Genomic DNA, 13,022 nt, shown 5'->3' with positions numbered 1-13,022 from the left:
CGGGGAAGCCCAACACAAGTTATAAATTCGGGCACCGCCGGGAATCGAACCCGAGACCCCAGGATTACAAGGCCAGCGTTCTATCCGCTAGACCACCGTGGCTATAGACATGCTTTACAATTGATTAAAGTTTGAGTAAGACATTAACGAAAGTGGATTGTTGACTGCAGTAATGTTACACAACAATGCCGAGTCAATGGCATCATGCTTACACAAATGTCTTCATGGCATGGTGTTTGGGCAAGCACAGGAACAACGTACTCCCTTGCAACACATTAAACCTTCAGTACTTCATTTGGTTACTTCTGTTACAATTCTAATGTTATGGTATACAAAGGTTTTTATAGAAAATAGGCTTTGTCTACCATACACATTTAGAAATACTTAACTGTAACATTTCCCAACCTTACTGGACTCTGGAAAACTAGTGTAACATTTCTGCATATCTCCCATTTCTCCTAGAATCCATTCATATCCACTCTGCATCAACTTGGATTAATTTTGTACATAATACAATTAATGTTTTATTACTTGACCATTACACATTACACATTATCTTACAACAAACAATGGCACATTAAAATTATTTCCACTGAATATACATCACCAACAACTCAAAACTCATATAAAGTTAGTTTGTACCGAATGTCTCCATGTATGGTCTATAATGACCTCCCTAACCTCTGCTAACCTAGGCAATGAAGTAGAATTCATTTCTATGGATGATTATGTGATTAATGGTTGGCAAAAGGAACCTACAGCTTAACACAGACTATGAAGCGTTATGGGGCTTTCACATTCCCGCGTGATACCTTTGGTTGAGGGATATCTTCAATCTGTGAGCAGGAAAACAGAAATCTGAGGATCAAATACAAAACACTCTGAATGAGAGTCTAGAATCTTACTCATAAATCACCAGGCCCCCCTCTTAAGCCAACACAAAGTAAAGTATGATTAACTTCATCTTCTTTACCACCTTTCAGAACAGTAATAAATGTAATGTTATTAAGCACTCAACAAAGGCTTAGATGTGTTTAGTATGAAGGAATCAAGAGTGAATTTACATGATGTATTCTACAAAAAAGGCATCTTTTCACTTCAAATGAAAATAAATGTCAAAACAAATAACAATGTTAAAAGGCGTTTCAATTTCAGTATACAACAGTAATTTCTTAACATATAATAAAATAAAGAAAACACTTGGAAGTTTAGTTCACTGTAGCTTAGAACTGTAAAGTATTACTAAATCAATGGTACTGATAAAATGGAAGCCCAGAAGTCACTCTCAGTTTGTATCACAAAAGACTTATATAGTGTCACAACATACAAATCATGAAAACACAAAACAGTGAGTGGTGTTTTATACAAAAACAAATGTTAAAAATACCTTTGTCATAAATTTATTTTGACATATCATTATGTACTTCAAAGCAGTAGACTGTTTGGTAAACAAAAGAATGAACACTTTTCAAGTCACTTGATGTGATGATTAGACATACTAGTAAGACTTTGTAATACTCTATCAACATGTGCTCATACAAATTATTCAATATTCTTTCTCTACATTAACCTTCAATGCCATAAATTGATGTTAGCTTATTGGTAAACCTGAACTCCTGAACCCTTACAGGCATTATTAAATGCAAAATGTTTACTGTCCTCTTATCTTCATTCACAAGCTGCTACACTTCAAAGTAATATTTACTGTAGCATTCATGTGTAATAATCGAGAATGCAATGAGGGCATCTTCCAGTCTACTGTCAGTTCTTCATTAGAAATCTAGGTGGATAAAATATCCCCTATTCCTGTGTGTGTGTGTGTGTGGGGGGGGGATATGCAAATCTATCACATATCTTCATACAAATTAAATGACACCAATAAAACAAACTGCTGCATGAATATTTACAAAAACATTCTTCTATAATTTTGGAAATACAATTTTCATATCAGCAATGATATTATGCAGTACATTTTAAAGTACAAACCATGGAAAGTTGAAATGTTTACCATTATGAATCCTACTAATTTTGCACCTGCAAAAATTATTTTTATGGAAAAAAAATATTTCTATGAGTGCAGTCTACATGACTGATCACTGTTTCAATAAATAAATACTGTTCATAAACTACATGGAAAGTCAATTCTAAAAACGCTGAACAAACACAGATTAATGTCATCACAATTCATTATAGAATCAGATGTTCTATGTCCACGTACACAGACTATCAGACAGTAACAACCCAACCTGCAGACTTCCGTATATCAAGGAATACAGAAGTCCTAGTGGTCAAGTGGTAAGCACGTCAGTTTAGTATTCAAAGGGTTCTGGGTTAGACTCCAACCACTGCAACTAATACCACAAATAAAAATGACAAAAATCTGTCAGTATAAAGACACGGGTAGAGCCAACTTCTGAAACATGTATAATAAATATAGAAAAGACAATGGACAATCTTTAATATTATTACTGTGTAATGCAACCATTATCACAGATCAATGGAATCATCACATGTAATGAGGCACTTAAAAGTTACCATACAATATTTCAAAAACCCTTGTACTCACCAGTTTCTTTGTCATCAAGCAGTCTGTGATATCCATTAAGTCTAAAACTAGCTAATCATCACCCTGACAAAGGAGGCAGCAAAGGCCTCTGAAACAATGGTAAACTTCTACCAGACTACATGGCACAACAACCCAGAAGACAGCCATCTTCAAACTCACCGCCGTGAAAACCTCAAAACCTAACCAGCACATTAAGTTTGCATATAAAATTCTTACTTCAAATCATTCAAAACCAAATTCAACACACACACACACACTTCAGCACCCTTAGTTTAGTAACTTCAGTGATTCAACTGCATTTGAAAATATTTCTTATAACTGGGCATAGAAATGAATGTCCACAGTCCCAGAAGGTGTTAAGTACTGTTTACTCTCAACAACGGAAGCTTTCAGCTCAAATCAATACATTTTACAACTATCTGAAAACAGGGTGTATACGCTTTTCCCCCCTGCCAAGATATCTTGGAATTGTATTTTCATTCACAAAAATTAGGCCAACAAATTCTCTCTTTCTCTATGGTGCAGGATATCCTTTGAAAAGTCAATTGTTACTTGGATTATCAAAGAATAGCCCACTTTCTTTATGGAACCCGAAGGTTCATCACCGTGTTCACAAAAGCCCACCACCAGAGACTACTCTGAGCTAGCTGCATCTAGTTGACTCCAACAATTCCTAAGTAGGGCAGTCAAAAAAGTTCCCGGAATTGTGGTATAGCACTGTAATGGTAGGACATATGGCAACACTTACCTAATCACCTTCAAAGTAGGTCCCTTGCGCACACACACACACTTGCTCCATCGATCCTGCCACTGTTGGAAGCACCGGTGGAAGGCTTCGTTTGGAATCTTCCAAGGTTCGGCCGTCGCATTCGACATCTCGCTGATTGTGCAGCAATTCCTCTCTGAGAAAAGCATTCCCGCCATCATCCAACCACCATACTCTCCGGATCTCGCTCCGAGTGACTTCTGGCTGTTCCCTACTCTGAAAATGGGCCTCAAGGGGACACGTTTCACAACCATGGAGGACGTCAAATCGAATGTGACGGCCGAACTCCGGAAGATTCCAAACGAAGCCTTCCACCGGTGCTTCCAACAATGGCAGGATCGATGGAGCAAGTGTGTGTGCATGCAAGGTTCCTACTTTGAAGGAGATTAGGTAAGCATTGCCATATGTCCTACCATTACAGTGCTATACCACAATTCCGGGAACTTTTTGACTGCCCCTCGTACATAAAACTTGTATTAAGTAACAAAAACAATGTGCTTATGTTCTACTTGCATTTCCTAATCAATACATGTTCAATAATGACTGCACAGGTTATAATTTCTACTGGTAAGTTCCATTTAATAACACGTGTCAGAAGTTGGCTGAATACCAAAACACGGAAAACTTGTCAGTAACAACATTCAAGGGAATGAATAGAAAATAGGCTACAAAATAATGATTGCTCCATTAACAAACACTTTTAACCGAACACGTGACAGGTAATTAAAGCTTCTGGTATCTGCATAATTTTCAATAGCTTCTCACTCACTGCTGCATACTCAATCCTAACCTAACCACAAAGAAATCTTTACACGCAGATATACACAAAAGCAGTGTTTGGTGGATCTGCGGCGGGCACAGCAGGAATACAAGAGTCTTGTTAACAACCTACAGTTGCAAAGCAAGTAGACACTTCTAAATTATAAATTATTTGTATTGCGGCAAGATACAACGGATGAAAAAACTCGGCAAACTTTTAGTTTCATTTCACACAACACTGAGAGATATTTGGGCCTGCTTGATTTTCATTAAAGTCCACTTTAATATTTATGTAACAATCTATGGTAGCTAACCGGGATCTGGAATGCTTAAACTACAAAAGATACAACTTTACACGTAGAAGAAATAATAATGCATTTGGTCAGAAATAATATACAATTTTCGGTTATTTACCACGAAGTTATTGGATGTCTGAAAAGGGTAATACTGTAGAAATAAAATGTAATACAATTCAAATAAGGAACATCTTGATGTGAAGCTTTCACGGCGGCTTTCATTAATAAAGTCCTCTTGGGCTATCAGCCGTGTTAGTTGGTGATCAATCGCCGACGTCTTGAGGACAGAGACGGTTCTCGAAACGTCGGCGATTGACCACCGACTAACATGGCTGATAGCCCGAGAAGACTTTATTAAGAAACATCTTACGTTATTCAGGCCACATCTCGCTAGTTGACTTGTACATCTGGTGTTCTCAGGACAGATTTACACCAACAGATCTTAGGCACAAAAGTTCATGATGCACAAAGAGTCCTCCACAAGCAGACATAACATCAGTTGTAAGATTCTTCAAGGACTCTGAAGAATGATGACTACAGGTATTCCATCACAGAGGAGACAGGGGAAAAAAAGAAAACGAAAAGAGGCTGTCTTTCTGGACATATAAAATGCTATAAAAACTCAAATACACTAGTATTCTCTTTTGCTGAACAAGATAAGAAATAAGTAAAACTTCCAAGTTTCGGGAATGTGTGATTGAACAGTAGTGATATACTATGATGCAAGTATTAGACATGAATAACTACAATAGTTTCAAGACTATATACCAGTGGTCCCCAACCTTTTTGTGCCTACGGGCAAATTTGAGAGTTTATGAGATCGTGGCGGGCACAAACCAATTAACAAAGCCAAATTTTCTTTTTTTCTCTGGACAAATAATATATGGACACCAAATAATACGCAAAACAACGCGACGTTTAATGATACAAGAAACCACACAATCAAAAAATATGTACTTTTATAAGTACAATTATTATTACTCAAGTGGGAAGTTAGTGTGATGTTTGGTTCATCGGCCATTTTTTCAAATTTGGGAGTGTAGGATGATGTTGCTGCTCGCAAACAATCGTCAAGATGGGCGTCGGTAAGTCGAGATCTGCGCTTTGATTTTATGATGTTCGTGGTTGAACGGCCTTCATTATTCAGTATAACCTCTTTCTGTAACAAAGCGGGCACCCAAAAAAAAGCCTTGGTGGGCGCCATGGCACCCGCGGGCACTGAGTTGGGGACCACTGCTGTACACCAAGGAAAATTTTTTTGCTGCAACTGATATATATTACAAACTATATTTTGGACTAACCGTATAGGAAACCCTTCAGCAGAACAAAAGCTGATGAAATTACAATTCTTCAGATTAATCTGCTTTCATAGTGAATGAAGAAAATACTGAAAAGTAATATCTGAGATTCAAAGTGGTGAAAAAGTGAACTGTGGCCTTCTGGGTTGTCGTACTATTATAGTCTTGTAGGTGGGTAAGTTTTTCAGAGGAACATACTGGCTTCAAAATAATGACAACCATAAAGAAGACCACACAGTATCACATTTCACAAGTGTTATTCTTCGCTCAACTCAAATTCAGTTGAACATCAAACTGCACTGCTTTTATATGACCCAATATTTTCACTGCCTGAATGAGTGTTTAACTTCTTTCATGTCTGCATGATGAATGATCCTATATATCCTATCCTGCAATATAATTAAAATCTTTTTCACTATAGTAGTATAACATACGTAATTACGTTGCTTTCCTAAAGATTAATCTTGCTGCAACATCTCCTCCTACTTTTAAACCTCACACCAATACAATTCAAACACAACATTATCAAATTAAATCTCTTCTTTGTGTACACATTTTAAAAAGTTTCATAAATCACTTCATTTTTTTTGTGTCCAGTACACACCATTCAGCATGGTGTGCATTGGTTGTTAGCAGGATTCATGACCTATCAGTACATAGGTTCGATCGGGACCGCGACATTTAACGCTCCTGCCATGACCCCCTTTTCGCGAAATGATGATGAAAGTGGAGTAATTGTTGGGATGCCACAGAGAAACCCTGGAGGAAAACTCTGTGATGCCTGGACCACAGCCTTGCCCACCACAAGTTGTAAATCTGAGCACCGCCGGGAATCGAAACCGGGACCCCAGTATTACAAGTCCAGCGTTCTGACCGCTAGACCACCGTGGCGGTTACTTCATATTAATTGTGTGGAATTTCCTTTTTTAAAAGGATGGTTTACAACAAAATGAGTAGTTTAAAATAATATAAGTATGAAAATATTATATATAAAGATAAATGAGAAGTCTGTGCTGTGTTAATATAATGTATTGGCACACACACACTTTTTCACCGACAAACTCTGAAAACTGAAAATAAATAAGAACAAAAATTAAATAGTACGCTATATCGAATGTTGAGTCTTCAAATTCATATTTATAGTTCACCTTTTACATCTCTATTATCAAAGTTCATGAACAAACACTGTGTACAATTTTTGTAAGTACAACAACGAATGGAAAGTATGAAAGTTATGGTATGGAATGCTAATTCTTGCAGAAAATTTAACATACCATATGCATAGAAACTAAACACCCCCCCCCCTCCCCCAACCATTCCAAAATATTTCTGCAAGCGGTCAGTGGTACGAATTTTGGACGGAAGCCGTTTGAAAAGGAAGTGAACTTTGCTTTGCTTGTAATACGTAGGGCAGTTCCCGGAATTGTGGTATAGCACTGTAATGGTAGGACATATGGCAACGTTCAAAGTAGGACTCTTGCACACACTTGCTCCATGGATCCTACCATTGTTTGAAGCACCGACGGAAGGCTTCGTTTGGAATCTTCCGGAGTTCGGCCGTCGCATTCGACACCTCGCTGGTTGTGCAGCAATTCCTCGCTGAGAAAAGCATTCCTGTCATCACCCAACCACCATACTCTCCGGATCTCGCTTCGAGTGACTTCTGGCTGTTCCCTACTCTGAAAATGGGCCTCAAGGGGATGCCTTTCGCAACCATAGCGGACATCAAATCAAATGCGATGGCCGAACCTTGGAAGATTCGAAATGAAGTCTTCCGCCGGTGCTTCCAACACTGTCAGGATCGATGGAGCAAGCGTGTGTGCATGCAAGGGTCCTACTTTGAAGGTGATTAGGTAAGTGTTGCCATATGTCCTACCATTACAGTGCTATACCACAATTCCGGGAACTTTTTGACTGCCCGTCGTAGAATAAAATACTCACTGCTGCTAAAAAGTATCCAAAGCAGAGAATTTAAGGACTATCTTATGATATATATCTCACATTTTATAATGATTCACAATATGATTCTGATGTTCATTATTTTAACATGACGTATGTGTACAGCATTTTTCTTGAGGTCCTCCTCCTTCTCAAACATTGTCCACCTGCCGTCACATAAAGCTGAACCACTCTATTCATCAACCTGTGAGTGATCAAGTGTAAATAAGAGAGTCTATCTCAGGACTCGTAAAATAACGATGCGCATCAGATTCTTAGTAGACAAGGAAAATAGCTGACAAAATCTGACATTAAGTATAACCCAAAAACAGCTCAGAAATTGCAATAATTTTTCAGTTTACACTAATTTCTGCAACACAAAACATACGTTAAATCCACATTTTTCTAAAGAAGTGTCATTTCCAAACTGTTCATTGGTTAGTCAAGTTTGTTTCAGCTTCTCATGGCGTACAATCGTCACCTTAACACTTAATGTTAAGTACAGTGATATGTTAAAAATGTTTAGATAAAAATACATATCTCGTCTAAGAAACAATATATGCAATACAGACTTTTAACTGCAAGAGATAATGTGACTAGTTCGCTCATTATACATACTCATGTCATCCACATGGTCTGCATCAATAATTCAAAGTTTCACTTCTCAGTCTGTCTTGGGGTGGTTTATCGGCGGATTCCTCTGTTGTTGTGCCTGCTGATGACGCTGTAAACGTGATGATTGCGCCTGTTGACGAAGCTGAGCTGTCTTCAGTTTTGTCATCAGCTGACTTGACTGCCATAACCAATTTGCCTGTAAAATTTAACAAATGTTCAAGTTTCATTATAACAGGATCATATTAATTTTCTACTGGGCTTGTAGAAATAGTGAAACAGATATTAAAATACAGCAAAGACCGCAAAACAGAATAGTCCAATTTCTAAACACAATTTCAGCTTCTGAAACAAAACACAGTAATATGCCATCGGGAGTGCCAATGCATCTAACAAACTGTACTAAAGAGATTTTTTTAATTACATTTAGAATATTACACTGAAACGGCTACTGAACATTACAAGAAAAATCAAAGTTAAACAAGACTTCTACGTAGCATACATCTACACTATACAGTCTGAGCTATGAACATTATTAAAATAACCATAAATAAATTAAATACAGGTAGGACTCGGTTTATGCCGGGGTAAGGTTCCTGAGATTTCCGGCGTAAAATGAAGCTGCGTAAATTAAAGCAAGAATATAATGGGAACATATGTAAAATACAATAGGTTCCGTTCCATGATTTTCAGTAATCAACACAAAGTACTTGAAAAAATGTTTTGTTTTATGAAATTTATGTATTGAAAATTGTATAATGTTTAAGAAAAATAAAGAAAATTTACTGCTTTAAGAACGATAGAATAGATGTCTGATTGATAAATTGAAGCATATTACGATTATCCAGAGTTTAGCTTACTGATATATTAGATAATATTTATCATGATTAGCTTAAACACGAAACAAAGAAGATCAATTACAGTTACATTATCACTTACCACCATAATCATGCAGTTGAGCAGTATTGGCACAGAGAAGACAAGAGAAATGAACATTCCTTGGTTATCAAAGTACTGCTGTCTTGAAAATAAACTGTATAAAAGAAATATGAACATTTCTTATGTAGCATTAGCATTATTGTCATTTTACTTATATTTATTACTGGTTTAAATCCAATGAAACTTTCAAGAACAAAACACAATAAATAAACTTCTGGAAGATTTCTGTCTTCTGGGTTATTGCGCTGTGTAGTCTGGTCGATGCTAACCAACGTTTCAGAGGTCATACTGATGATGGAGGCAGTATGACCTCTGAAACGTTGGTAACCATCGACCAGACTACACAGCGCAACAACCCAGAAGACAGAAATCTTCATACTCATCGCCCTGATGACGGAGGCAGTATGACCTCTGAAACGTTGGTTAACATCGACCAGACTACACAGCGCAACAACCCAGAAGACAGAAATCTTCATACTCACTGCTGTGAAAACCTCAAATCCCACAACAAAATCTTTATCAATATTAGTTACAAGTAGAGTAAATCTTGTTACAATAGACTATCTATTACCAGTGGTAATACAGCACTAATCAGTGAAGAAAATAAGCGCCCTTCATAATGAGACAGCCCATTTATTACCAGTTCAATAGAATATGTTTCTTCCTGGAATTGTCTATAAAAAGCATTGATAATGGCATTGGCTACAGAATGAATCTGGAAATACTATTTTCTCTGAATGCATCTTACCAAAATGCTACAAGTATATAACATCAATATTACTCAGTATAATATCCTACCAAATACTGAACTACTGCATAAGAATGAGCCAACGATACAAATTATATAATGAATATGTACAGCATTTAACAAATCTACGAGGTAAAGAAAATAATAAAACAAAACAAAACAAAATACTAAACTAATTTTGACAAATTAACTGTCAGCATATTTAACTTACCTCCAATTATTTGCTGCAATTTCATTAATGCTCTCAGAAAAGTAAACTAATAACACTGAAAAAAAGGAAAAGAACACAAAAGTCAGATATCCGACACAGTATATGGAAGCCAGAATGGAATAACTGGACACCACACATCTATCATATGAATATTTTGAAACAAGACAACTGGTTTGGTTGACCAATTCACTATTTTCAAACAAATGTTTGTCTCAACTTACGCAGGATAAAAAACAGCAAAACTTGGAAATTGCTGTGGTTTCTTGTAAGTAAGGTCATCAGTGTTATTGCAACATGAAAAACAATAAGTCCTACAAGCCATGGGTCATGCCAGTCAATCTGAAATAAAATAATCCATTTCATTAACTACTGTTATACAATTCATGACCCCAGCATTGCAAAACAAAATCAGTGTCCCTAGGGTTCTCATGGCACTGAATATCATAAATATGGTTTTCTGGGATGCAGTGGCACATGGTTACAAACATTTCCAGATGAATGTATCACGTCCACCTTCACTGTAGTGGAATGCTCCTCCAGAGCACTGGTAACCACCTACACTAAATATCACAAACCAGAAGATCACAACTGGCCTCTCCCATTCAATTGTAATCCCCAACATTTCTGAGGTAAAAACTCACTTAAAATTATGGAGCTCTGATGCAGTAACTGTTGCCTCAAGGGCTGACCAGGCAACCAGAAACTGAACTTGGCTAGTAATTTATTGGTGAGGCCTCTATTGGACTAACATTTTACATTTTAAATACTGTTTTTCTGAAAAATCTGAACAATCTTTTCACTTCTTATATGACATGCTGTCTTACAACTTCTCTGCACTCTCTCCAGTGCAATGGAGCCTGGCAAAACTGTCCTCTGTATTGGATATAAAAAGTATAAGATACGATTGTTCTTAATTTACACGTTTTACAGTAAGAACTCAATAACAACCCTCTTAAAATTCTTGATAATTAACACAGTTTAGTATTAGCATATTCAATTTTTCTGTACACGATGTATATTATGTAACCAAAAACTAACCGTTAATAAACAATTTTCGACAATGAAGTATGTTTAAGGAGCAGAATACACACACAGCTTTCACAACATTAATCACTGTTGCCATCATCATAAATTACAAAGAATTACAACTAGGCTTGGTTGCCTGATTCTAAACCCTCGTAATGTAGATGGTCTCCATGCATGTTCGAGATCTCGTCACCAGTCGTTTGTATTTCAGTGCCTGACTTGGCATTTTATTTGTCTTTATTCTATTCACAATGCTATCTTATGAAAGTAGTAGCCAGAAAAATAATTAGTCACTGTACAATATCACAGAATGCATACTAACACTTTGTAAGAAGGTCCAAATACCGATGATATCTTCTGTCCGTGTCAGCTGTGGATCCACCATATTTGCCGTAAGTCAGTTGTTTATCAAACCGGTAAAGTGCGTTATACACGAGCAGCGCTACTTTCCCATTGATGTTCAATATATGGAATTATCTACACAAACACGCGCCAGTTCTAAGCAATTTTGAATTATTACTTTTCAGCAAGTAAAGAAAGTAGAAAATAGCTGTAAACAGCGGAATCTACCATCAACTGGAAAATCAGGACAAGGTCTGCAAGTTTATGCTCTTGTTCGAATGAAAGAAATTGAAAGTGTCGGTTACACGCACGTAATCATCATCATCATCATTGGCAAAACAGCCCTTTTTGAGCATTCTGCCACATTCGTCTATTCCTGGCTATGTTCTTGACCAATGATCATCTAGTGCTGAGGCCAAGAAAGAGTGGATTTATGACGTGGTGCTTAATAACTATCAGGGACAACTTTATCCACACAGAACGAGTGGGTAAAATCCTGATGAATTAATATTTGAAACGAGTTTTTGTAGATGTTACTGCAAAGAGAAATATTCTTGTGCTAGGGATTATATTTTTCTACGACATTCAACAACACGCCTAAGGGTCAGATGATCAGAACTATGACGAGCTTTCGGGCTAGAAATAGTGATTAAAGAAACGTCAAAATTTGTCAGAATCAGAGAGAAAGGTTAAGTCTCGAGGATCATATTAAAATTTATTTTTTTTGGAAGATTTTGCGATGGTGTGAGCTGGACTGAATTGACTCAGGTCGGACAATAAAATTAAACTTTATGATAACAACGAAACTTTGGATTAATAATACTACTTTGCAGGGATAAATATTTCATTTCAAAGTAAACAACATAAGCTTCAAAAATTGCATTTGGGTACGAGATACAGAAGCATAATCTAAGACATAAGATTATATATTGTTGATGATTATGATAACGTCACAGTTGATAATGAATTGGTCCCTAATATAGGGATATTTTTCATCGAAACATTTCACTTTTTTATCTTGTCACATTCTATAGCGCGGTGATAAAATTAATATCGCAGTACAAATATGCATAGTTTATAACAATCGGGGGGGGGGGGGGGGGGTAAATTCACATATAAACAAACAAACATAAATGGAAAGAGGATAAATCAAATAACAAAGAGGGGGAGAAAGAAAGGTATTAAAATGAGATAGAAAAGAATATAGAAGGGTGGGAGAGACAACGAAAAAGATAAAAAGAAAAGAATAAAATGTTGACAGTGGAACCACGGTTACGGAGAATCTGACGTAAATACGTCTCTGTTCTGTAATGTAATGCAATGTAATAATTCTTATATAAGATAAGAACTTGTGATATTCTAAAACGTTTTTACCAGCACAAAATTATCTACTCTACGACGAACTTCTTCTACAAGCGATTAACAGCAAAGCTCTTTCAGCAATAACGAAATCGGATTTTTGACGGCAGTAATAAAACACAACAATGCCTAGTAAACAGATGACATAACAATTAGTTTCTT

General features: G+C 36.7%; 1 protein-coding gene across 4 annotated transcripts; it reads right to left on the bottom strand.

Annotated features, from left to right (window-relative positions):
- Positions 1-511: 511 nt before the first annotated feature.
- Tmem18 (transmembrane protein 18) lies at positions 512-11,640 on the bottom strand. Of its 4 annotated transcripts, none has more exons than XM_087355006.1 (6): positions 11,482-11,640; positions 10,355-10,472; positions 10,134-10,188; positions 9,175-9,268; positions 8,242-8,434; positions 512-6,755 (listed from the first exon to the last, which is right to left on the bottom strand). In XM_087355006.1, exons 1-5 carry the CDS (start codon positions 11,542-11,544, stop codon positions 8,288-8,290), a joined length of 477 nt encoding a protein of 158 aa, XP_087211132.1. In that variant the 5' UTR covers positions 11,545-11,640; the 3' UTR covers positions 512-6,755; positions 8,242-8,287. The 4 variants fall into 4 exon arrangements, with proteins under 4 accessions (XP_087211132.1, XP_021922050.1, XP_021922051.1 ...); XM_022066358.2 differs by having other exon boundaries at positions 512-858; XM_022066359.2 differs by having other exon boundaries at positions 512-836.
- Between the last annotated feature and the right edge of the window lie 1,382 nt (positions 11,641-13,022).

The sequence above is a fragment of the Zootermopsis nevadensis genome, unplaced genomic scaffold (genome assembly GCF_977971745.1).
Source record: "Zootermopsis nevadensis isolate Lab colony 2312 unplaced genomic scaffold, Znev_1.0 Znev_ptg000024l, whole genome shotgun sequence".
Lineage (NCBI taxonomy): Eukaryota > Metazoa > Arthropoda > Insecta > Blattodea > Termopsidae > Zootermopsis > Zootermopsis nevadensis.
The sequence above is the reverse complement of the archived record's forward strand: the minus strand, read 5'-3'. Positions and strand labels throughout refer to the sequence as shown.